Source organism: Leptonotus elevatus, chromosome 4 (genome assembly GCF_054856555.1).
Source record: "Leptonotus elevatus isolate MCC_2025b chromosome 4, RoL_Lele_1.0, whole genome shotgun sequence".
NCBI lineage: Eukaryota > Metazoa > Chordata > Actinopteri > Syngnathiformes > Syngnathidae > Leptonotus > Leptonotus elevatus.
Genome location: NC_141242.1, coordinates 26835304 through 26863036, shown reverse-complemented (window position 1 = coordinate 26863036; position 27733 = coordinate 26835304). Strand labels below are relative to the sequence as shown.

The following is a 27733-nucleotide window of genomic DNA, read 5'->3' as shown; positions in this document are numbered from 1 at the left end:
AGATGGCCGAGTCCGTGGACTCCATGCATTTCGCAGCGAACAGCCAAACAAATTCCCCTCAAGCGTTGTTAGCTAAACGGCCGCCGGAGAGCCGACCGCAGTCTTCCAGCGATATTCACCCGCCACCCCCAAAGAAGGTCCGCCTGGAGGAGAAGCGGCCCAAGCATCGGAAAGTCAACGGAGAGGTGTGCGCAGGGGAAAAACACAACGGGAAACCTAGTTATGGGAACCCAGCGAAATTGAGTTTTGGCCCGGCCAAGGCGAGCCACTCCGCCACCCCCACTGCCACCGCGGTGCTTGTGCCAGGAGCGGTGGCGACTCCCGCACGGAAAATCTTCAAAATAAGCAACTTCCTCGCCTCGCCGTCCAAAGAGAAACGGGCGAAGGAGAAGCGGCATAGGGAGAAAAGCGGCGAAGCGCAGCGCAGTTCGGCCGCGGCTGTGGAGAAAGTCAGCCCCGCTAGCTGCCATACAAAGACTGAGAACGGCGACGTGAAGGCGCTACAGAGAGGTAAGACTGATCCCCCTCGCGCTCCACATTCTTCCCCTCTCAAATACTGAACAAACTCCATGGTTGTGATTAAAACATCTGTTGAAATATTACATAACGGGTCTTGTGCCGCAGGCCACTGTGTGTGCGCGCATCAGGCCCCGAATGCAATGCAATGCATGTGGACCACTCGCTCACACGTGGAAATGTTTGTCCCTTTATCGCTTCAGCATGGATGATAATAACAAGCGTCACTTTGCCCCCCCCCCCCCCCCCCCCCCCCCGCAGATCACAACAGCAAAGACAAGGAGCGGGACAGCAAGAAGGAAAGGAGCAGCAAAGAGTGGAAAAACCACAAACTGCCGCCAGAACGTGACATCTCAAAGGAAAACGGGGAAGTGGTGTTCCTTCCTCAGAGAGGTAAGCAAAAACACCCTCAGATCACACCAAAGCTTAGATTTATGCCATACATCCAAACGCCCAATTCCCATTTTACATCTCCAGATAATCCACTTGGATATACATTGCAGACTCATCAGCAGTGGTAAAAAATGTGAACGATGACTCACAGGAGTAAAATTCATACTTCTGCAACAAGTCATTGCAGATGTAGATTGATGGGTTTATTACCTCCGCCATGAAGGTGTATTCATCAGTATGGCTTTGTTTATGCTTCCCATCTTCTACAGTTGTAGTTAGTGCATAAACTTGTCTCATCTTCCAAGCTTATTGTACGTTTGGAGACATTGATAACAGCCTAAATATAATCGCTATCTCAAACGAATTATCTTTTGTATCTGAAATGTGTGCAGGGTCTCTTTCGATTTGTGTAATTGTCAGCTATTTCAGTTGATTATGTTACAAAGCGCTTTTGTGTGTGTGCTAGATTTAATCTGACTTCACACTGAGTAGATTGTACCAATTTTCTTAATTTTTCTTTTAATTTAGGAGGTGACAAATGTTTAGGTCTGTTTAATTTGTATTAGAGCTGTAACGACTAATTGAATAAATCCGATAATTCAACTTCAGTAAAGTAACATCTCTGCCTCAAAGCTTCACAGCATAGCCTAAAAATCCTGTCACAAGTGTTTCAAGAACATTTGCGGTGACTATATTTTTGACGATATGGGTAATAATTATTGAACAATATGTTTGTGATTGGTGCTCCGGAATAACAGCAATTTATTGTGCACAATATTTAAGCCACCATTTTTTCACAATTGAAATGTAAACAAAGTGCAAAATTGAAAATATTGCACAACCGTAGAAGTGACGCAGCTTGAAATGGAAATAAAAATGGGCCAGTTAGTGTTTTCCCTGCAAGGTCTACCATAATTTCCGGACTATAAAGCGCACCGTGCCCTGACTATAAACTGCACTAGCGAAATTTGGGGATTACCCCAGATTGGTCCATGTATAAGACGCACCCCGACTGTAAACCACAGGTGTTTTAATGTTACCGCGCCGGTATATAAGGGTTTCCGCTACCACAGGGGATTGTGGGTACGGAGATGACTTTTTGGGAACGCCCATTTATTAACATCTGAACAGCATTCGTGAGGTGCACAAATAATAGCGCGCACGTCCTGCAGTCATAGTAAGTACAGTATAACAACAGAACAAAACTTACAGCACTTGACAAGGCAATAACGTCAAATGCATTAATTGTGTTACCATTACTGTAACAAAAATAACCAGCCTACTATGGCAGAAAAGTCAGTCATTACCGGTAATTCTCGTGCCATTGAACCCCTCATCCTCAGTGTCGGAAACGAACAGGCCAAGAATGGCCTCGTCAGCCACTCTCTTTCCTTTGTTGTCGCTCTCCAAACCAAAAAACTCCCCTTCGTCAGTGTCAAAATTGAACAGGTCTTTTCGGCCTTTAACTTAAATGCAGCATCTTATGCACAACTCGGTTTCTTTTACATAATGAGGGCGCAAACTGACTCTGTCTCGTTCTGTCTCTACTACTATTTGGGCTCACTGGTTTGTTTTGCTCTTTCTGGCGTTCTTAAAGGAAGCGTCCATTATAGTGTGCCCCCTCGTGTCCTGGTTTATAAGCCGCACTGTTGTATTAGCCGCAGGATCAAACGCAAGTGAAAAAAGTAGCGTTTTATAATCCGGAAATTACGCAGGGTGTGCGCTCCCTGTTCGCCACGTCGCCAATGACGATGTGAAATGGGGAGTGGCAAGGTAACTATTCCCCACGCTCGCGGCCAAAATGTCTGTCAAAATTGCACTTGGGGAATATCACTATACCAGGCATAAGAGTCTGTACGGTACGCAAAAAAAAAAACATAGCCGTATGCAAATTGAAAACAGTAATCCCACAATCCTCGATGCGGCCAGTGACGCACACGACTGGTTACAGTTTTATCAACAACATCGCTCCAAGGCTAATGACAGCATTGTTTACATCTGCCGGTAGCAGCATGCTGATGCTAGCGAGCATTAGCAACATTAACAAGCAAGCCGTTCTGTTGTGACGCGAGGACGGAGGAAAACGCCAATATTGTGTCTGTTTCTGCACCAAAACGTAACTATATTGACCCGAGTCGCGTAAAACAACTGTGGATTACCCCCTGGTAACATGCTGGGGGGAAAAGGATGACATGGCAGACGAACTCTTTAACCTTGCAGTCCAGGACACGAACCCTTGTCAAATCTTTGTGGTTTGGCAACTCCCCTGGATTTGACAGGACAAGGAATATGTTAACCTTTTTGGTAAAGTGTGTAAAAGAAGGATAATCAGATGCTTTCACAAGCGGGAAGTCAGACAGGACCAGCGTTATTTTGCTGTGAATGTCTCTGATTGGTCAATCAGAAGAGCAAGAAATTATTGGCCTGCTGTTGAATGTCCTGATTGCTTGTAGACATTTACAAGCGGTTATGAATAACAGCTTAGCGGCCGGTTAGCATCACAAAGTCATGTCAACTAGGAGGCGAGTTGCCGGTCACAGCAAAATAACCACTGCTGAATGTTTATCTTGGCCAAACAATACGCGACCGCTTTGGCCACCGTCCACCCACCGTCTGCTTTTTTTTGTTTTGCTTGGTTGAAACTTTTGTTCCCTTTTACGCCAAACAACACTAGCTGGTTTCACGTCCTCCTCATGTGTCTTTACCCTGCGCATATTCAGCAGTGTGTTAAAGCTAGTTTGTGTTTTCTCCCAACTTTAACACAACATAACAGTTTTCCTGCACATCTTGCAAGCGACTGTATTTTTGCGTCATATCTGACCTCTTGTAATCAAACGACCTCCACACGACAAAGGTAGCTCCTACTTTAGGCACTAAATTCTCTCAATTCTAAAACGTGACAGAACTGGCTGCTCACACTCACCAACATTGTTCTTATGCAGCAGCGAACGAAGCCTGTACGTCCAAATGGACACAATGACATATGATGTTATTGATTATGTCATCACATCACACCCCTACCGTGTCAATTTTGCCATAAATTTTTATCGCAAAAAAATACACTGGTAATATCGTAGAAGGTATGATATGGAACACCCCTACTTTACAGTGATAATTTTTCTACACCAGCTTATGTTAATACAGTTGCATACACCTCTCTCTGTAAAAATAAGTTGGTGCAATGGCAGCGAGCCAAGAGGAAGGAGTTTGTAAAATAATATTTGTATTTATTCTTTGTTTAACCAGGTAAGGCAGTTGAGAAGTGTTTCCCATTTATAAAATATGTTTAATTCCATATCCAAAGTTTGATCTTATTTCAAATTTACTAAAGTAAGACGACGTGCGATTTTTATCATCCTGAGTTACTCACATTAGCTGATGCCCACGTCACTCACCAGGCCTGGCCTGGCCTTTTAAAGTCAGACTCAGACAGTCACGGATATTGCAGTAATTTCTGGAATATAAGCTGCTACTTTTTTTCACTTTCAATCGACCCTGCGGCTAATACAAAGGTGTGTCTTATTCATCAGATAATAAGTGGGCGCACTATAAAGGAAGCGCAAGAGCGTCAGGTAGAGCAAAGAAAACCATGTGAGCCCAAATACAGTAGGAGAGACAGAACGAGAGCGAGACAATATGCACCCCCATTATGTAAAAGAAAGTAGCGGGAAATAGGGATGCTCCTATCTGATACGTGGATCGGGTACGGGCCCAGATATTAGGACCTGGTATCTGTCAAAATAGTCCCACAGAGGCTTATCTCCAGGGCGCGTGCATGTTCACGTCTTCAATGACGAGGTGAAACGGGGAATGGCGAGGTAAATATTTTCCATTTGCTCCGCTGGTGCAGCCAAATGTCTGTCAAAATTGCACTGGGGGAACATCGGAAGCCATTTGGCGGGCCCCGCGTTGCCAGCTAGCGGAAGCCGTCTCGCTGCCTCGCCGCAGTCGGGGTAACTTCGCGAGAACGAGCGGGGACTGGTTGGTCTCACCGCTGGCCAAGCTGGGACCTCCGCTCTTTCTCTTGCGAAGGTCCACCGTCGCCCGATTGGGGCTGGCAGGCTCCGTGGAAAGACGGCCGTGTGGGAAGCGGCAACAGAGTTTGCCGAGGCGGGCGAGACAAAGAATAATCAAATGTAATTAATTATGCTTGCTGTAATGGCATTTTGTACATAAAGGTGGCATTTGGTGCAGACATGACAGACAGTGTGTAGACAGAAGCAAGTGGCGCAGGAGCCTTGGCCACATCGAACTCATGGTAAACAGAAGCGCTTGGAATCAGGCGAGCCTTGGCCCCATTATGCACAGTTGAAACATTTACACTGCTTGAATGTAAAAAAATACAAGTGTACCGTCACCTAAGTAATGATTACATTCATTCAATATACATTCAATACATGTATTGAAAATATTGAATCAAAATCATACTCCAATAAATGTCAAAAAAATATTTAGAAGACATTAATTAAATAACATCTGAAAAGCATTTTAGTTTTTTGTGTGTGTCGGCAGATACTGAACCCAAGATATCGGTATCGAATCGGTAATTTAAAAAAGTGGATTGGCTCCCCAAATTTAGCTAGCACGGCTTATAGTCAGGTGCACCTTATAGTCCAGAAATTACTGTACAGCAGAATCTGAGAATTGTGGTGCCAAGTGGATAAAAATAATACATGCACCTCACCTGCATGTTGTTTAACGATGCAAAATAAAAAAAAATACCAAATTACTCCATTAATTGTTAACATAATCGGTAGAATACTCGATTGTAAACATTTTTGATAGCTGCAGCCCTAATTTGTGTTGTCCTGTTGTATGTCGCAGAACCAAAGGAGAAGCCCAAAGCCAGTTCTCAAGAAGACCTCTTGCTCAAGAAGCTCAAGAAGAAGAAGAAAAAGAAGCACAAAGATGGCGAGCGAGCCAAAGAGAGGCACGGCCGCCCCAAAATGTACCACCGCTCATGCCAGACTGTTTATTCCGGAGTCTCTCTTGGATTGTCTGAGTTCCTCAGCCGAATTAACGGCAACAGTGGCGGTGGCGGGGGGCTGCTTCACAGCACACACCACCAAGACCCTCCTTCTATACCCGCCATGGTCAGAGACCGACTGGGCTACACCTCACCGCTCCACTGCACGCCCACGCCAAGTCTGCCCGGGCTGGAGTTCGGTCACCTGATCCATGTGGAGATGCAGGCCAACGGGGGCGCGTCAGTGGCACACGCCTACAGCGAGCAGCTCTCGGTCCTGTCGCCGGCAGAGATGCAGCGCTTTGCCCAGGAATTTGTCACATTATCGTTTAGCGAGGACGAAGCACAGGCAGCGTGTTTCGTCATGGGCATCATTCACGGAGCGGCGTCCTATCTCCCGGACTTCCTGGATTACTTCTCCTACAACTTTCCCAACGCCCCAGTGAAGATGGAGGTGCTTGGGAAGAAGGACATCGAGACCACCACCATGGCCAACTTCCACACTCAGGTGAGATTTTCAGTCATTGTCCATTCATGAGTCACCTTCCTGTGTCTCAGGCTACAAAGGGTTGAAAACTCTCCAGTAAATTTCTATAGGAAGAAGTTGGGAAATATGCCAATTTGGAAACCCTCCACCTGAATCAATAGGAATTAACTTGCAATTAAAGGTTATGTAATGGAAAGATTTCATACGCAAGCATATCAATAAAAACATTTTATTTTGTCATAAGCAGACATCCAAGCAAAATAGCTCATTCACTGTCACCAGGGGTCAATATTAACAATGGTCCGGGGCCACCACATAACTTGTTGGGCCATTTAAAGTTCACCAATGGTGGCCTAAATAGACCAACTCTGTAAACCTCTAAGGCCAACTTATTAATAAGCCTGGATGTGTTCTGGGAACCACAGATATGCAAAATAGGTTGACATGACACATCCGTAACTGTACAGTGCTGTCATGTACTCCATGTTCGTGGAAGACTGTACGTCAAGAAACAAAAAATCAGTGATGCATGTTCTGTATTGACAGCAAACGTTTTGCTGTCAAGAAAAAGTGAAGTGAAAATTGGTTGGGATATGAGCAAGTTAGGATTTCTTTCACATACAGCAATACTTGGGAACTTTTCAACCTTCAAAAAATATTTTCATAACTCTTCTAATGAAACATTGACATACAGCTAGTTAAATGGTACCTTTGTCATGGCCGGAGGAGGGGGTCTGTATTAATGCTGTCACATACGAATCTGTTAAAAATCAATTTTCATATCGATTATTCCATTGATAATTCAAATAACCCCCCCCCCCCTTTCACAAATTAAGTTTTATTTAAATTTTATATTTTAGTTTGTTTGTTTTAATCCACTAGATTTAGACGTAAATTGAATTGAGTGGATAATATGTTCATAATTTATTATCATCTATACATATGCATTATTAAACACCAAAAATCGGTTAGCAGTTGCGATTAGCATTAGTGTGGTCGTGATTACCACTTAACTCTTTGACTGCCAGACGTTTTCAGAAAAGGGATGCTGTCAGTGCCAGCCGATTTAAGCATTTTGACTGATCTTTCAAGGTCCACAGAAAATTTTGTGTTTGGACTATGGAAACACACTTACTACCAAATGAAAGATTGAACTCTCATCTTTTATCAGAAGAAAGAAGAAAGTTTGTTTCTACCTTATTCCGTTTTTCAGTAATCAACGATAGAAAATGGTTAGTTTCACCCAAATGCTCTGTTTTGAAACAAAAAACGGAGAAATCAAGCTTTTTGTGAAACGATATTATTTCATGCACTCTAGTGAATTTTACACCTTTTTTTTCCATGAATGATGCCACAAACACCTAAACAGTGCTTTACTTCTGTAAAACACTACCACCAACAATGAAAAAGTGTTTTTTGATAGCAAAATACGTTTATTTACATTCAACAGTGTAACAATTTTTGACAATTTGACAAAACAATTTCGCAAACCATTTACAAATGCGTGCAACTTTGGTACTATTTACAATTATGTGGATGTTTCAAATACAGTTTTTCTTTTTGTAACACTCCCCTGCGTGCAATCTGATTTGCACAACAGATTAGTTTCACTGCAATTGCCCCTTTCGCGTGCAGACGCTACACTTTCTTGACGGCCTTTTTTTCCGGGGAATAGCAAGTATATACTGCAGTGTGTGTTTGGCCATGTTGGCATCAAGTCTACTATCAGGATCATGATACGGTGACGTTACGGTGGTGTTACGTTTGGCTTCCTCATGTCCTTTTCCTATACCGGGTGGTTGATCCATCTCATCCACTCCATTCATGGTGGCATCGTAGTCCAGAACCAGTGTCTTCTCCGTGATCAGACTGTACCCACTCCTCCGATGAATATGCATTGTACTCGGGGTACTCTTCATCGTCCGATTGAACGTCCGCCAGTGCAGAAGTGCTCGGTTGTGCTCCGCGTTTTCCGGTGTTAGCATCGCTAGCCGGTGAGGCTTTATGACGTCGTCATAGCCGCCGCGTCAACGCTTCCAACTTCGGCATCAACCTCGGAGCCACCATCATCATCATCGTCGTCAACACTGTGCTCTTTAGCATTGGTCGATGCTTTTCATCTTTGGAAAAAATGCCCAAGCGTGAGCTGCTTGCAACCGGTCGCCATTGTTCGCTTCCTCAGCCATCTAGCTCCGCCTCACGTCTTCTACTGCCGCGTCAACGCTTCCAACCTCGGAGTCACCATCATCATCATCGATGATGATCATCGTCGCCATCAATGTGCTCTTTAGCATTGGTCGATGCTTTTCGTCTTTGAAAAAAATGCTCAAGCGTGAGCTGCTTGCAACCGGTCGCCATTTTTGCTTCCCTTCCCCAGCCATTGTCCCCTCTAGCTCCGCCTCACGTCTTCTACTGACGCCTACCCAATCTTGTCAAGAGAGTCATCGCTGCCATCTAGGGGCCAAAAATAGTCATTAGACTAACTAGATCTGCTTGATACTTTCAGCACAGCTGGCCAAGGCTTTCCTCCACCCGTTTCCCCCCCCAAAAAAAATAATAATTGGTGAACGTCTTTTAACGTCCTTGGCGGCCCTCCGTAGGTTTTTACTAAACGTTATTTAACGTCTTTGGCAGTAAAAGAGTTAAGGTAAACATCTATCCATCCATTTTCTAAACAGCTTATTCCTCGCAAGGGTTGGGGGGTGCTGGAACCTATTCGTACGTATTTTAAAACTATAAGGCGCACTTAAATTTGTTTTATGTGAGCACCGAGTTCCGGAGACGTTTTCCTTCCAGCCAAGCTTCGGGGCAAAAGTTGCTACGCCAACGCACGTTTCTGATTGGTGGGCTGGTTCACGCTCGTTATTGGTTGGCTACTAGCCTGTGTTGGGACCGCGATGGACGAAAGGGGCGGGGGGCTGGGGAGGGTGGGCGAAAGCAGAAAAGAGTTAAAGCTGTATGTACTCGAAAGTGGAGATGAAAGGGAATAAAAAGAGACAAAATGAAACGCCAGATTGCATTGTGACCTCCTATCTCCTGTAGTTAATTTCGTTTACCCCGTTTGTACCCCCCCTTTTTGGCGATGTGCAGCGACTGGGCCCTATCCGCGGAAACGACTCGAACTCCGTAAATGGCATCAGCTAAATCGAGACATGCTTACAAGGCGCAATTTAAACTACAATCTATCAGTTACGCGGTTGTACATGGGAATAGAGCAGCCGCGAGATAATTCCTCATCAATTAATCCATTGTTCGGAAGTGGAGGAAGCAACAAAACGTCGGGGCTTGCCATCATTCCGGGATGATGCAACCGCTGGACATTGAAATTTTGCGTTCCAAGTAAAGTTGCGAGAAGCATTGGAGCGATCGACCAAAATAAATTGGGAGGCCGAGCCGGCTGGACGAGTTATGCCACGTATGTGAATGGATTGTGAACTCCTGTTAAAGTGCAAGGCAACGAATAACGTGACTACCGTGAGTTAAATAGTTGAATTATAAAGTACAACTGAACTCCTTTTTTTACTCCAGTTGCAATTTTAAAACACATGGTAGAATGCTTGCTACTGTATTTTAGCATACATGCTACCGTTTGTTTTTAGCATGCATGCGCCAAGTATGGTCGGTGCGCTTGTTTCGGAGCTGCAGTTACCTACAGTTAGCCACCAGTAGCCCTACGTGTGTGTGTCGGTGTGTGTGTGACTGTTGTTTAGTTGTGCCTTTGTCTTTGCTACATTGTGGGGCCCGACTTGAAATTGTGGGGACATTTTGGTGGTCAGTGGTTAGTGTTGTACTGATACTGATATTAAAACAGTGGTATCGGTATCGGCAAGTACTAACAAGTAACATGCCGATACTATTATTTCTGACGCTAATATACACTATGGATTCAGCATCTTGTGCCTTGCTCGTGCACAACATTCACTGATGTGTGACGTGTTCACTGCATGCCGAGCCAAGATAATCGTATTGGGCCTTAAATGCACTGAACCAATGGCAGGACAGTTTTTTCATATTGAGAAAAAGAAAAACTAGGTATTGGTACGGTATCGGTCAATACTTTTAGGGTGTTTTTAGTCTCATGTCTCTTTACTCTCTTACACATTAAGACCCTATGTGTTGACTCAAGGAACCGTTCATTTTGGCATGTATATTACTATATTGTTTAATAACATATTAAAATGTGTCTCAGCTTAAAGCTGAGTTTTTATTCCCCCATTTCCAACATAGTCCTACGCAAATATAGGCTTTTCTTTGACAATGTGTGAAAGGTCTGAAAAACCAAGAATGTAAATTACACATCAGCACTTTCTAGATATATTACGAAGCATCTAATTATATCCACGGCCGACCGCAGCAGCGTGGGACTCAATACGACTGCACTTAAATTATATTCTGGTTTAGTAACAGCCATAAAATGTGCCTTCTGTGTAGTCACACACTGAGAGGGATCCATTTAGGTCACACTAACCTAAAATTATTCCATCCAGGGGCCCCTCTCCGTGAAGAACATTTGCCAAGGTCTTCCTTGTAGAGCTTTGTAATCAGATTATTTAATCGCCTCAATACACCAGTATGACGGGCGTGCGACGGCTGTCTCCTGGCGCTTGATTATTAGCATATATTCTTACTTGAGCTGCTTTGGGAGATACATTTTTGACAAAGTAGCTGCGGGCGAGCAATTAAAAAAAAAAACATGAGCTGCGAGAGAATTGGGATACAGTTGGACTAAAAGACCTGGCCTAAATGCACTAATAAAAGCTAATACTAGACTTGCATCTAAAGCTCTTATTCATTTGTGACATTCGTAACCAAGTTTATGGTTAAGGTAAATCATTTTAAGATTAAAAAGAAAACTTGGAACGTTGTTATTAAGCCAACATTTTGTCGGATATATATAAACTCTATATAGCGTTCCCTCAGTTTTCGCGGGTGATACGTTCCACGCCCGTCCCATAAGTAGAGGTTATACAAAAAATGTATAAATAAATAAATTAGAAGTGCACCGATCGATCGACTGGCAGATTTATCGGCCCAGATTTCCTTAATTTTGGGGGATTGGTGATAGGCCGATCCCTTAAAAATAACCCGATTTTTTCCACCAAACTCATCTCCCTTCTAAGACGTCTGAAAAAGTCAGCCACGGTCCACTTCTGCTGAGATGACTAATAGGCTTTTCATTTTTATTTTGAGGGAACTACTTCATGTGCAGTTAAAACAACTCGTTTGTGTTACTTCACAGATATTTTTCAATGTTTTCCAATAAAACAAGATTGGAACACTGAAGGTGTATGCTACTTCGGTATTGGCAAAAATCGGTATCGGCAGGTCAGACTTTTTGAAAGATCGTGAATCAGCTGGAAAATTGTGAACGGTGAACCCCTAAAATAAATAAATATAGTTTTGTTTTGTTTTCTTTATGAAGAAGTTCATGGCTTTAAAGTGTAAGAGACACCTTAGGCCAAATTTTAATATTTTGTTTATGTTTTCTTGAACAATATAATATACACAACAAAATGAACGGCTCATCGAATCAAAACATATTAACAGAGTATTTCATGATTTTTAATTTACTCGTGCAAAGTCTGCCCAGTGACGCACTCCCAGCATCCAAAATGGATATCACGTCAGAAACCCACAGCGTCCTAAACCTAAGTTTTTTATTGTAAACCTTCAATATATATTTAGGAAAAAAAGCAACTTTACACAAAAAATCCAGTAAAACAAACAAAATTGTAATCGTAATACAGACTTTGACACGTTATTTTTTGTTTGAATTCCTTGTGTGAAGTTTGATGATTTAAAAAATATATAATAATGATTGTGTGAGCCCCATACCAATAAATAGGCCAATAAAAGTGTTCATCTCTTGCACAGTCGATTGAGACCATTGACATTTTTGTCCTAGCCCAGGGGTCAGCAACCCAAAGCCATGTGGGGCTCTTTCATCCTTCTGTTGTGGCTCTTTGTGACAAAAAAAAAAAAAAAAGTATTTCATTAACCCATTTCGGCCCAAAAAACTCCCTCTGAATCATATTATATATGAATTTTTTCTATTTTGTACTTTGTTTGGAAGAAAATAGCATTTTTGTGACCGGCAACAATTGTTGTCAGTGGTCACTAAGCTTATCACTATAGTGAAATGTAATAAAATAATAGTATAGAAATAATAATAATAATAATAATAATAATGGTATACTACGGTAATTACAAAATAATATAGTCATAATAAATAAACAAAAAGGTGGAGGGGGTGAGGAGTGTAAAACAAACAAACAAAAAACATCAAACGGAACATGGATACCAATGGATATGATCATCCCAGGAAGGTAGCTGTAATGATCATGGTTCAAACCTTTAGTTCCCCTGTATAAAATTCAAAACAGTAAACAATTTCAACTGGTTCCTTTATTTGTAAATAACATTTGAAACAACACAGAAATACAATGTATATGATAACCTACATACCATATTCTCAAATATCCATATACTCAAAATCTCTAAAGCAGTGGTATCCAAACTCTGTCCTCGAGGGCCGGCAGTCATGCAGGTTTTGGATGTTTCTCTTCTCTGACACAGCTGAAGCTCATCTGCAAGTTCTGCATTAGCCTGATAACGATCCTGTTTATTGGATCAGGTGCGTTGGAGCAGGGAAACATCCAAAACCTGCAGGACACCGGCCATATTCTAAGCAATGTTCCTCATCAGTTATCGCCACCATAACTGAAAATGTTCGACCCTGCCTACTTGGCTTTGTTTCATGCCATACAGAAAGTTCTGGGATACCAGCCTCTGGAAGGAGAGGAGATCCTTCTCCCCACTTTTCTGGGCCTATGAATGACAAAACAAGCAGATATGATTCTATTGATGAATGTGTACCTGTAATGGCACCAGCTGTTCACCTTGGCACTGTTCAAGTGTGTGAAGAAGCGCACCTCCATTTTCACATAAATTGTTTTGTTGGCGACCAAAGCAGCAACAAATAACATTGAAATTAATTTTAATTTAGTTTGTTTTTAAATCGCATTCTAAAATTGAAGATTATGGTAAATGAGTAACATTAAAATAAAATGTTTTTAATATTTTGGTTGGCCAAAACAATCCGCCACATGATCCACCGATGTGCGACACTCAAATATGTTTACACCTGGCGTACCTCACGTCAAGCACCTCAAAGAAACATTAAGATTTCAGAACATCTATTACCAGACTTTAAAAACAAAGATGAAATATTTCAGAACACAACAGACATACATCTATCTGTTGAAGATGGAAGATTGGAAATGGTCCCCATTTTATTTTATTTTAATTATTTTTTACACTCAGATGAACGTTGACTTCACAGTTCACACTCCAGCATACATGGTTAAACACAGAAGCAGACTTTGCATTTTGGTTTGCATTGGGTTTTTTAGGCTCTGGTGAATACTATTTTGATGAGTTTGGATTTGTGTCTCTTAAATACGAGGAGTAGGGAATAGGATATCCTTTTCTCACTTCCGATACCAATATTGCAGCCGAGAGTACTGTCCGATTCCGATATGCTTCTGTTTGTGGTGTTTTTTCAACTGCGAGTTGAAATTTTCACAAGGGAGATTTATTTTTGAAAACTTTAATAATGCGGGTATTTAAAACATGCTATTGAATTTATGGGCTAACCAAGTGTTTTTCTAGAGAGAGAGAAAAAACATACGACAAACACAAAAGATGTATTTGAGGGGAATGCAAGTAAACTGTGTCTAGCAGTCTATGAAAACATGCCGTATATGTATGCATGTATGTATATGCTGTGTACTTTATGTTAAGCTAAATATGAATACTGTACATTTGTGTTGACCCTCTGTTTTAGTTTAACTTGTTGGCATAAGAGAGGTACTTACTTGCCCGATCCTGACCGGTATGGTACCAGAGGGGTCCAGTCGAAGGCAGCATTCCAAGACGTCGTACACACAATAAACTCTATTTCGTGAATCTGGAGGTGTTTCATCATATTTGAATTGCAACCTCCTTTTCACGATCCAATACCTTAAAATAAGACTGGTATTGGCACCAATAGTATCGGTAGTCGCCCATCATAGTCAGGATGGTACCAAATAGCTCTTTGATTACAAAAGGTTGCCAACCCTTGTCTTAGTGTGTTTGTCCGGAGTGTGTTGCTCGGGTCACTGTAAATATTGCTTTCAATACCGATGTGCCATTCTTCTTCAGTAAAAATGTCACAGTGTAGCATCTGCGGGTATATTAACTTTCAACACTGGGGCGCCGTTGTACCGGTAATTACCTCTGTGATTCGAGTGATAATTTGTCCTTTCAAAACCGTCAAAATGTTTGACATCCTCATTATGTCTTAAGTTACAATATATCACTGTTGACTGTTTCTACTGGTTGGAAATCCTTCAGCGCCGTTGTCTATCACGTCATTTATTTCATAACTCTCGCGAATCTGCATCAGACATGAATGCGCAAATAAAATACACATGAAATTCTACGAGGCTTACATCTCGTTTATGTGTATATTATATTCTGATGCATTTCATAGTCTAAGAGACAGAGAATTGGTCAAAACAAAATAAAATTATTAGGAGTGCACCGATCGATTGGCCGGACGATTTCTATAATTTTGGGGGATTGTGATCGGCCGATCCCTTAAAAATAAACCAATCTCATCTCCCTCCTCAGAGGTCTGAAAAAGTCAGTCACTGTCCTCTTTTGCTGCGAAGACTAATAGGATTTTCATTTTTATTTGAGAGAACTACGTCATGTGCAGTTAAAACCCATTTGTATTATTTCACAGATATTGTTCAATGTTTTACAATAAAACAAGATTGGAACACTGAAGGTAATGGTATATGCTACTTCTTATGGAAAAAAATCTGTATCGGCTAAAATCGGAATCGGCAGGTCAGACGTCTAAAAAGATCGGTGATCGTCCGGAAAATTGTGAACGGTGCACTCCTAAAAATAATGCATCTGCTTTCCCAGTTTTAAAGGTAGAAGAGGTTCAAAAAAAATTGTGCCGTGTGCTCTTAGCATGATGTTACGCCACTAATTAGACCAATATTGAAAACCACCTCAACATTGGCCAGATTGATACTGTGAATCACTCAAAGGAGTCCACAATATCAATCTGGTTACTGGTTACTGGTTGCTGTCACTTTAATCCAAGATCTCCGCTAAATGACGTAGGAGGTAATGTGGGGTCACTGCAGTCAAAAGTAATTGTGAGTCATTTGTTAACATGGCTTTAGTTTTCCCAAAGCAGTTTATTTTGAACCTGCGGCCAATTCGATTTTTTTTCTTCCCGCGAGGTGGCAACTGCAAAAAAAAAAACAATTACGGTTTTACAGGTACAGCCAGCTGAAGTCTACTCAACTCTAAAAACATTTGTTTTCAGTATTAAATTTCGGGATGCACGATAATGCTATTTTCCACCGATACTGATAAATCAATCATTTAGAAAGTACTGATGTCGATAACGATAAGTAAGCCGATAATTGTTTGCAAAATTAACTTGAATACAAATATACTTTAGAATCTATAAGTCTAACATGTACAAATACATTGAAACATTGTGTAAAGCACCATGAATTTTGATTATCTCTGCTTCAAAGACAACCAGTAACTCATTTTGAGTTTGCCAAAACAAGTCACGTTTTAAAAATGTAACAAAAAACTGTGAGGGTAACATTTTGGGGAGTGTTGTGGAATTTTCAGCAGTGTTAGGCGAGATGAATAAAACAAAACAATTAGTTTTTTGTGTTTCTTGATATTTGAAGCTTCAAATATACACAAGTCTTACAGAGAAGTCTACAAGAAGTGTTCTGTGAGAGCGTGTGCAGTAAATTATCATGGGTAAATTGTTTATGTAGCCTGGTTAGGTTTTGGAAGGAGAAAAGGAGGGTCAGCTAAACAGGAAAGCAAGCGGTCTGTCCCGAGCAGGCTTATCAGTCAAGGTCACGTTGATATTGCTTCATATACAAGAAGTGAAAAGCCCATTGTTAAAGAAAATACAGGTGTCCACAATACTTTTGAAAAGAACAGTATGTGACTTTTTCACCTCTGCCGATCATTAGTGGATTGATCGGTCATGATCAGCGGTTGATTGATTCGAGCACCATTAGTAATCAAAGTGAATGATGCTGCTTGCCTGCTTCAACGTGTGATGCGTCTCCCCAGGTGAAGCGGACATACTCCCAGGGAACGTACCGGGCAGGGGCCATGCGACAAGTCAGTCTGGTGGGCGCCGTGGATGAGGAGGTTGGGGACTACTTCCCTGAGTTCATCCGCATGTTGGAGGACTCTCCCTTTCTGGAGGTAGTCATTCATCCATCCAATCATTCATTCATTTTGGAGGCAGTGTGTAGCAAGGTTGCAAAGGGGTGAACATTTTCCTGTAAATTTTTGGGGTACATTTTCATGGAAAATCAACTTTGAGAGGATTTGTGAATACATCCAATTTTGTTAAATTCCTGTTTTATTTCCAATCATTCCTATAAAATCTCGTAATTGCCAACTTTGAAAAATATTGGAATAGTGCTACCCCAAAGTGACTACTAAAATGTCTGCCACATTGCCTCACTTGATTTTTGTGTATTCACGCCACCCCCCAGCGCACTCTGCCCTGGGGAACCTTCTCCAGTCTGCGGCTGCAGAGCCCTACAGAAAGCGACGACGGCCCCATCATGTGGGTCCGACCCGGAGAACAAATGATCCCCATGGCCGACATGCCCAAGTCTCCCTTCAAGAGGAAAAGGTGTGTTCACTTGTATGGTTTCAAAGGGTTGCAAAATTTCCGGTGAAATTTAAACTGGGATTTTGAAAAGTATTCATTCTGAAGTGGTTCCATGAGAGTTTAGTAGATTTAATGTGTTATTATAAAGGTTTTGTTTGGTCATGAGCAGACAAAGAACTGCTTTCTTTTCCCGCATATGAAGGCATTACAGTAGGCCTACCTCAATTGCTTCATTTTTTTCTTCACTCTTTTGTTTTCACTTGGGCAACAACATCAATCTTACTCGTACTACTAATATAAATTTTGGCTCGCAAAGTATAAAATCAACCAAACAACAGCTCATATCTGGAAAACCAAACGACGGCTGATAAGTGGAAAAACTAGAAAGTTGTGGTACTCGCAAGTCAAGGTACCACTTCACTTACATAAAACCTGCGTGTTTTAGTCAGGACTAGGCTAAAATATATTTCTCCCAACACTATTTAAATACCCTACTAGAAGTCAACTTTCAAAGTTGTAAATTCCTGGTCCATTGCTGTTTGTTGCCATTATTTCCCATGGAAAGGTTCTTTGAAAATTCCCAGATTTTGTAACCCTATTCATTTGTTTTTTTGGTTCGTGAGTCTTGTGTCTTCCGCTGTCACCTCGGCTCACAATTTAAGATCAGTTTTAACTTATTTACCAACGTTTTCACATACCTTTTACTATTTTAACAGTTTTAGTGCCAATACTTTCATTGGAATGCCAATCGTAAATTTTTAACTGCTGGATCCAGTTTTTACGCCGCTATTTTGGATCGACTCGACCGGACGGCAACTGACAGCTTGTGGAAATCGAGCATATGCACATAGCGGGCCCTGTAACAGGCCATTGCCAAGCTTGAGGGACAGATCTCAACTAGGGGTGGGGGAAAAATCAATATTGCAATATATTGTTGTGCTCTCTGTTGCAATAAATATATTGATACACTAACGGCAGTATCGATGTATTATGACGACACACGTAATGGATTTTTGAATGTCAGTGAAGCTTGAAACGTACTCAATATAACACGCCTAACAACAAGGCTAACTTAAAAAATAAAGCTTTACCAAACAATACATTTATGCCAATGCAATTGCCTTGGTGAGCTTTTACTTTGAGTGGCGGCGACGTGACCGCCATCTTGACTTCCTTTTTTGACGTGTTTGCTTATATATCGAAGTTTTTATTGAAGTTACATATTTTCTACAAACATTATCACAATGCTATCCCGAAAGAATATTTAATCGCTAATTTAGGATGCTAAGAAACCGCTTGTAATTTCCGTCGTCATTGTATGATACGCCGCAATTCTCCGACGTTAGTGGCTAGCAGCTAGTGTTAGCATTAGTGCCTGGCTAGTACGGTGGCCCTGGAGTGTAAAAAAGGGTTGGCAACAGTAATGAGTGACAGCTACCTGGCTTTCTTTTTTTACTTTTTCTTGACTTTTTCAATATCCTGGGCCTAGGCTACTTTGTAATTCACTCTCCATGTTTAAAGGAAGGGAATATGCCTTAAATTGCACTTTGTCTTTTTTATTATAAAAAAAAAAGATGGAACTTTGTCTTCATTTATTTGATAAAACACCTTTTCCAATAAATAAAAACATTCAACTCACAATGTCAAATATTGACGTTTAGATTTTAGGAAAACAACTTTAAGCCATTAATACCTTGTTATTTTATACATTGACCAGGTATAAAAATAAGAATGTATCTGCCTCTTATTGCACTTAAAGTTGTGTTCCTAAATCCTAAACGACAGACATTTTGAGTTGATTTATTATTATTATAATTATCATTATTATTATTTAATGGGCAAAAGTGTTTTATAAAATAAATCAATTTATCTTGTTTTGTTTTGTTGTTTTGTTCTGATCCCCAAAAAATTATTCTGTAACTCAAATCCGTGATCCAATCCGAACTGTGACTTTTGTGATCCTTTGCTTGTCAGTTCTTGATCTGTCCTGTCCTGTTTGTGGGGGCGCTAATTCCCTAAGTGGTGGTAAAGTAGGCAGAAGCAGTGGCGAAGAACTGGTGTCTAGACACTATTGGCAAAGAACAGTCGGCAAGTTTTCACTGTCACTCACATACTGAATATCGTAATATATCATTGAAAAAATGTCTGACAATATATCGAATATCGTAGATACCATGATATTATCGTTATCGTGGGCCACATATTGCCACAGTATCGAATCTTGAGTTACCCGTATCATCCCACCCCTAATCTCAACGCTCTATAAAATCCACAATGAAGAGATGTACCTCGACTCCCTGGTCACACACAGTGGGCACACCTCCTGACTCCACCGTTCCTTCGATGACAACCACTGCCGTAAATTGGGTGTCAAACGAAGACCGGATTGTGTTTCTTTACCCCGAACCCAAAAGTCAAGTCCTCCACCCCCATAAAGGCTCGCAAACTGTCCATAAAAATACTAATCCTTCCCCTTCCCAAGAACTCCTGCTCTCCAACCGCTTCCCAATCTTCGAAGAACATGACTTTCCTCCGTTGAATCTGGATCTCCATCGCGAGGCCAGCGGTCGTGAACCGGAAGCCAACCTGCCACTTTTCCCTGGCACCTTTGCAGTACCTGATTGCCCGCCTGCCCCGATCTCACCACAAGCGGTCAAGTCCGGCCTTCCTCGGGTGGCTTCGTCTCCACCACCTGCCGTGATTCCACTGCCAGCTCCAGCTCCGCCATGCCCGCCACCATCCAACGCTCCTCCTCTCCTCACTTCCTCTTTTTACTGTCCACCCTGATAGTTGGGGACTCCATCATTAAAATAGTCAGCTTTTTTTAACACAGCCACCGCTGCTTCCTGGGAGCCACCTGTATAAACTCCCGTGTCTACGTTCCTCCCACCATCCGTCCACCATGTGGTGGTGCACGTCAGGGTGAACAGTGTCACCACCACTCACAGCTCACAAAACTGGATTTCATGGCCCTCTTTAAACTTTCAAAACCTGAAAGTCTGTTTTTATCTCCGGCCGAATGCCAACACTGGGGCGGGGCAATGGACAGTTTTAGCAGGATCCTTCAGCTCTACACTTGGCTTCAGCTCACCTGCTCCACACAAGCCTCTTGTTGTGGAACCGCTGCTCATTTGATTTTACGGACGGCCTTCACCCCAGCAAGCTGGGTTGCTGCGTGCTAGCAACTAACATTCAATATGCCATCCAAACTTTTCGTGACTGACTATTTACTGGGCAAAACCTGATTGTCAGTAGTACTGCCAAAGATAACACTGTCTCACAGGACTCATTCCCCAGTCAACCTTAATAATGCGCTACTTGATGTTGTAAGGTCACTTTCCAGTAAGATATTTTATATTAATGGTTTTATTAACACGATCTGTATTTTTTTTTTCTCACTGAATGCTGGCTTTTTTCCACTGCTAGTGCTATTCTTTTTGAGGCGATTCTCTGTTAGGCAAGACAGAATGGGAGGTGGTGGTTCAGTCATGTATTCTAGGTGCTTTCACATCTTTTGAATACCTGGCCATTGTTATTGGAACCCACAGCCATGTCCTGGTATTAGTAATTTATAGACTTTCTAAACATAATCCTGTTTTTCTCTCCCAGTTTCTATGGATAGCTCTGATTAAATATGACAAAGTACTCCTGCTGGGTGATCTGAACTTCCATATTAAAGATGTCTCAAAGATTCCAAATCAATGGAATTCTTCAGCCACTACTGTATCTACAATCAATCATAAAGCAAACATTTTTTACACTTGTTATATTGAATCTCATTTGACAATTAGTTCATTTTCTGGTGTCCAGTTAACAATGTAAACTGTTGCGTTGCAGGTCCACCAACGAGATCAAGAACCTCCAGTACCTACCCAGAGCCAGCGAGCCCCGCGAGATGCTGTTCGAGGACCGGACGCGAGCTCACGCTGATCACATTGGGCAGGGCTTCGAGAGACAGACGACCGCCGCCGTGGGCGTGCTGAAGGCCGTACGCTGTGGAGAAGAGTGCGTGTGCACCCATTATACGGACTTGTAACTGGGCTTCACCACACAACTTAACCATACACAAATGTGTGTGTGTGAGTGGGCATTTGCAGCCCACTGTGCATTTGCAGCCAACTAATCTAGATTAATGTCAAATGTTATTGAAATGATTAAAACTGATTAAAATAAGTTATTTGTTAAAATTTAATCTGCATTGAATTGCATATAAAGTGAAATGAGATTAATTTGAATTATACTGAGTTGTAATGCAATTTAGATAAATTTTCTAAGGTTTCATTAAATTATATTTATAAAACAGCAATTCTACAACTAAAGAACTCCTCTAATAAATACCTTACCTGTAACTTTTTGAGGAAATGCATTGTCTGCTGCAGAATCCCAGCTGGCTTGTGTGTGTTTATGCTGAGTGTGTTTGTGTTTCAGGAGCGACACACCTGCGCGCATCACCAAAGACGTGGTGTGCTTTCACGCCGCAGACTTTCCAGAAGTGGTCATGAGGCTGCAGCTGGACCTCCATGAGCCGCCGCTGTCTCAGGTGTATACACAAAAGAGCCAGAAATTGGGTGCTGCTTTCATCCTAACACTGCTCATGTTGCCCTGTGTACACTGCAGTATTTTTGATGACGACATACTGTATGAAAACTAATAATTTCATGCTCTGGCTTAGCTGTTTTGCTGTAAACCTTTTCTCAGTGATGTCGTATGTACTTCTGAGTGGCAAAAGCTCGAGCATTCACTCTTCAAAGAAATTATCACGTCATTTGACCATGGCAGATTGATTGCGAAAACAGGGTAAATGGCTTCAACGTTAATTTTAGCCTTCTTTTCTGTTAGTCCTAAAACAGTTAATTGAATAATTGCATATTTTGATTAAAAAAAAAAAAAAAGGTAAAAATTGCTTTCACAAGGATAATTATTTTTCTCATGGACTAATTTAATTATAATTCCACTACTCTGATCAGAACTCGAGTGGTGGACTTCTGTGCTCATCATGGGTTGTCCATAACGAACATCATGGTCAAACATAAGAGTGTCCATATGTGCACTTGGCACCAGGACACCCTGGGCCATGATTCGATGATCGGCTTTGATTTGCGGCCACGTGTTTTGGACACTCGGGTTAGGGGCGGAGCTGTCAATTGATCATCACCTGGTTGTGTTTTGGCTCCGATGGTGATGGTGAAATACCGGTTTGACCTGACTGACCCAAACATATTGTGAGGATTTGCTTGGAAATACTGGCAGAATCCCGTCAGAAAGAGTTTCAATACCCTCCTCCGGCAGATATCTCCCTTGTCTTGGGGGCTGCGGGGGGGACATTGACTCTGGGTGGCCCATGTTTCGCGCCCCCATTTTTAAGGTGGCCGATAGGAGCTGTGGCTGTAACGTGGTCAGTGCCTGTCGTGGCGGCAATTCCCGAACCGTAAGGGTTGCCATTGAGCGATCCCGGATACAAGCAGCCGAAATGAGTTTCCTCCGCAGGGTGTCCAGCCTCTCCCTTAGAGATAGGGTAAGAAGCTTGGTCATCCAGGGGGGACTCGGGGATGAGCCGCTGCTCCGCCGCGTTGAGAGGAGCCAGCTGAGGTGGCTCAGGCATCTGGTTCGGATGCCTCCTCCGTGCATGTCCCACCGGCAGGAGGCCCCGGGGACGACCCAGGGAACACGCTGAAGAGACTATGTCCCTCGGCTGGTTTGGGAACGCCTTGTTTGAAGTGGCTGGGGAGAGGTAAGTCTGGGCTTCCCTGCTAAAGCTGCTGCTCCCGGACCAGACCTCAGATAAGCAGTGGATAATGGATGGATAGAAGTTGGCACTAGAAGTTTTTAAGTGTTGGCGCTTTAGTAAACTTTGGGGAACTACTGTTAGTGTTGACCCAAGCATATCATTTTTATTTTTGTTTTTTTAAAGACTTATACTGTTTACCCCAATACAAAATGTTTCCTTAAAATTGCAAAATTACATGAAATTAACGGCTGGCAATTTTCTATTCTTGTAATTTCGTCAAATGGCCACAAGAGGATCGGCCGCCATCGCGAGTACATGCATTGAAATAAGTCCTGGAATTTTGAATTTTTTGTTGATTAATTGCATTTTAAAGCAACTGAGACAAAATAGAGTGCACTGCCGCTATAAGAAGTTGAGCTACAGCCCATCCCAATCCCTCATAATAGTTTTGTCCTTTTAAGACTCGTTATGGAAAATCTTTTTTTATTTAGTTTGTTATGTAACATGTATATGAATGTTTAATGTTTTTATAAGAGTTGGGTCGTTCTCCCACATTCTGTGTTCAACAACATCCCCTAAAACTTTGTCCCTGTTTTGCATCCTCAGTGTGTCCAGTGGATTGACGACGCCAAGTTGAACCAGCTGCGGCGGGAGGGCATCCGCTACGCCCGCATCCAGCTCTACCACGACGACATCTACTTCATCCCCAGGGGTGTCATCCACCAGTTCAAAACTGTATCGGCCGTCTGCAGCTTGGCCTGGCACATCCGACTCAAGCAGTATCACCAACACGACGTCGTGGATGAGGAATTAGACAAGTGTTTGCCTAGCGACATCGTGCTGCATATCAAGGAGGAGGAGCTAGAAGAGAAGGTGATGAAACTGGAGGAGGAGCTACCTTCACCACTGCCCTGTAAGGAGGAATATGAGTCAGAAGCTCTAATGAAGGAGGAGGTGAAAGAGGTGAAAAAGCGGGACGAGGAACATTGTCCATGTGAAGTTCAGGAGGAAGGAGGTGCTTCATTAAAGCCACCGCCAATCAACAAGGACACAGGGCAGGACAGGAGTAAAGAGGAAAATGAGAGGACAAAGGAGGAGAGGGAAAGGATTAAAGAGGAGAAGGAGATGAGTCGAGAAGACGAGAGGAGTAAAGAGAAGGAAATGGGTCAAGAGAAGGAGAGAAATAAAGATGAGAGGGAAATGAGTAAAGAGGTAAGAGAGAGGAGAAAAGAGGAGAAGGAAAGGACTAAAGAGGAGAAGAAAAAGAGTAAAGAGGAGAGAAAGGACAAGAGTAAAGATCGAGATGGGAAGCATAGAGTAAAGGATAAGGACAGGGAGAAGGTGAAGACAGATTTAATGACGGCGAGGAAGAAGGACAAGGAGTCGGGAGGAGGAGGAGGAGGCGGCACCGTCTCAATTTTGTCTCTCAACTCTCGGCCCGAAGAGACGCGAGACATCTGCAAACACAAGTCATCGCAAGGTAAGAAGGAGAAGAGCGGCCACCGGTCGGACGCTTCCATACCCAAATCTGACGCATTGGCACCCAAGTCAGACCCCAAAGTCTCGCCCAACAAGCCGGCTCAGCTCAGGCGAGACGGCAAGAAAGAGGAGCCCAAAAAGCTTCCCAGGACGCTCATCACCTTCGATATTTTCAAGCCCATGGAGGCCCACCAAACGGTGGCGCTCTCCTTTAAAACTCACCATCACCCCCACCACCAACACAGCAACGCCAAGCCCGCAGACAACCGGACGCTGGTTCCCTTCAAAGGGAGCAAAGTGAAAAGCGGGCCCACACTTCCGGACCCCCAAACGCAGCAACAGCACTCGGTCCTCAAGCAGACCCTCAAAACTCACAAAGACTTCCTCATATGAATGTCGGCCCTTCTTTGGTGAGCATTAAACGCGCACGTACGTGTCTACACTACTCTGGAAAAGTTAGAGATGTTTGGCTTTTTGGGGAAATTTTGGGGTGAGCCTAAAATGCACAAGAACCTTAGAACCAGGTGAACTTAATTGCAGTTGGGGCTTTTCTAAGTGAGTGCTGGGTGTCAAAATTCACAACAGTTGTTTGATCTGTGAACATTTCTAAGGAATTCCGCTGCTGTGCCTTTCTGTGACTCCTCCAGTCTCTCTGTTGCAACCTACTGATGTCACTATGTTCCCTCACCTCATCCTGAGTCACAAAAAGGCTTAACCGTGAACATCCTTGGAAATTGTTATAAATGTTGTGCAAAAATGTGTGACACTTGTGAACAGCTTTCAAATTAAGTTCGACTATAACATTTAGTTTGTCCCCAAATTTCACTCCAAGCTAGTATTTCCGAAACTTTTTTGTGGCAAGTGTACGAACAGGATGCACTCCCACATATTCAAACGGAGGAAGACGAATGTTAGCTAAGTAGCTCGCCTCGCATTTGTATTTGTTCTGCGAATGTACGTCGGCGTCTGCCAGTGCCTGCTCACTACTTGGCTTTTTTTTCTTCTTATACTGAATCATGTTTGCCGTTTAAAAAATATATATATATTAAAAAAATTCGGTTTGAAGCACTCCACAAATGGGGATGCAATGAGGGTTTTTTGTTGTTGTTGTTTTTTGGATGGGACTTCCAAGCCAACACCGAACTGTAAATTATTCTGTATGTACCAAAAACTGTACAGCATAAATAGATGTTATTAGCATCAATGTGAGGAAATGTATACAGAAATTGCATATATTTTTTTCTAAGATGAGTTTTATTTTCCATAGAACTTATTTATATCATTTAACTGTCTTGTTTTTATTTGAGGCCAACGTACATGGACAACGTTGTTTTTTAAAAAAATGTAAATACATTTTATTTCCTAAAATAAGACTTGTTAGTGTGATTTATACTCTGATCGGAACCTCAATAAATGGTTCAAAAATATGGATGTCACTGATTAATATTTGCCGTCTAGGTTCTTCTCTCAACTGCTGTATTAAAAATGTAAATTCTTCCTTTTAGTAGAGATAATACAATTACCTGTTAACTAAAAATTTGACTTAAACCAATCAAACATTTTTTTAAAGATTAATTACAAATGTACTTCAAAGTGAAATACAACTAAACAATACTTAACAAGCCACTGTACTGGATTAATAAAACGCTTACGCTACTAACGTTCACAATTTAAACTTGAGTTCAGCGATTATTTTGTGCACCGCACTTTGCAAATCTTGGTTTGAACAAGTTTATTGTGGTTTGCAGTGCATTCATACTGACAACCAGAGCACAAATGAAACAAGAGCTGCAAGCAGTTATAAAGGGCTCCAGGCCACGTTGGGGTACTTGCACGTTAGGGTACTGTTACAGGAACAGTCTAAAATTGTCATGTTTTTGGCAAGCCTTGTGTGTGCAGTTTCATTAAGAAGGCCAAAAATGGTGAGCAATTCCCAAAATAAAATGAAAATTGCGAACTTCCCGTTAGGCTATAAAATACTTTTTTGTAGGTCTTAGGCTGATGTGTGTGCAGTTTCATGAGGTTTCGCCCATGTTTAGACCTTTAAAAACAGCATTAGTTTTCTTTACAATCAGTGCATTGCCACGGCAACAGCGTGCGATGAAATAAAAAGCTCTCTAACTTTTAATCTTGAACATCTTAAGATTTAAACACCAATTTTGAAGACGATCGGATATGTTCTGTATGAGGACTTTGTTAAAATAAGAAAATGACAAAATAGGAACAAATTCTAAAGTAAATCAAAAAGGCGGACTTCCTGTTTCGTTTAGCGTATGGCTCCAAAATACTTTTTTGTACGTCGTCACTTCACTCATAATTCCACGCCCTGCTCCCAGGCCCGGACTGGACCATCTGGAGGGGCAGGACAATTCCCGGTTGGCCGTCCTAAATTTCGGGCTGCGAATCTGCAGGCAGGAACCCACATATTTGTTTCAAATCGCCATTAATAAAGAGTATCCACGTCAAATTGACTGTCTCATTGTCAATCAACTGTAACGCTAATCACCCTTACAGGCCATTTTATTATATATAGCACTGACTGCCTGCCTTTGTTACTAAGGTTGTCACAGAGTCATGCTCTTGACGGCCACCAAAGAGGTAAGCGATTGTCTTTATATTAATTTTATTATTATTTTTTTTTTTTTGGGGGGGCGTTTGGCACTACACCGACTGCCAACAACAATATTGAATCCCGAGGAAAAATGCTGAAATGGCATTGCCACTGTTGTTCGGACCTGTCTTGCTTACCGCCTGATTATTACTTTTTTTGCCTTTCGGGCAGCTGTGACATGTATGAGAATGTATCTGTAGGGCCTATTCTGAATTGAGGATACAGGTTTATAAGCGGGAAGGATATAATAATTGAAAGAATTGAGGTGTAGCGAGTTTTGTTGGTTGTGCCCACGAATTTATGAGTATAATTGCGACCGCGGCGCACACAAAAAAAAGCAATAAAAAATTGACCCCCTACAACTATCAAAGACGTAAGACAACCAGATATGACATATGACAAACAGGGGGCACATGGTGCTAAAGGAAGGATAGCTTGTTGAAACTGGATAATGTCAGTGTCAGTTGCATAGGACGATGTTTTGAGAGAAAAAACTAAACTTTACCGCTGGATCAGGTCTTCAACTGAACATTATGTTCTTTGACGTCTATACCAGTGAATTTGGCACCACGGATATCATTCTCGGACAGAATTTGTAAATTTAGCGCAGTAGACATCTCACTAGTAGACTGTTTACATGCATCTAGCATGACTAGCCGGGCGACTTTGACCACCTCGCTAGACTCATGAATATTAATTAAGTGTGGTGACGTTTATCTTGCGGTACCCCATTACCGTTGCTCTCTTCAAGTTAGCGTTAGTCGGCTCAGTAGTGTGCACCAGAATTGGTGAGAACACATTTCAAAATAAGAGTTTTAACAGGA

General features: G+C 42.1%; 1 protein-coding gene across 1 annotated transcript; it reads left to right on the top strand.

The window, feature by feature from the left end:
• On the top strand, positions 1-25725 carry LOC147176421 (lysine-specific demethylase RSBN1L-like). The gene is made up of 8 exons (XM_086074357.1): positions 1-510; positions 778-909; positions 5734-6383; positions 16536-16673; positions 16970-17112; positions 20929-21096; positions 21520-21631; positions 23426-25725. Exons 1-8 carry the CDS (start codon positions 3-5, stop codon positions 24689-24691), a joined length of 3117 nt encoding a protein of 1038 aa, XP_085930483.1. The 5' UTR covers positions 1-2; the 3' UTR covers positions 24692-25725.
• Positions 25726-27733: the final 2008 nt, after the last annotated feature.

Bases quoted from the DNA above. Each gene is read 5' to 3' on its own strand.
- LOC147176421 (XM_086074357.1), top strand. From the start codon at position 3: ATGGCCGAGTCCGTGGACTCCATGCATTTCGCAGCGAACAGCCAAACA. The intron at 6,384-16,535 runs GTGAGATTTTCA...GCGTCTCCCCAG, and splicing joins TGGCCAACTTCCACACTCAG to GTGAAGCGGACATACTCCCA. The intron at 21,097-21,519 runs GTGCGTGTGCAC...TTTGTGTTTCAG, and splicing joins GCCGTACGCTGTGGAGAAGA to GAGCGACACACCTGCGCGCA.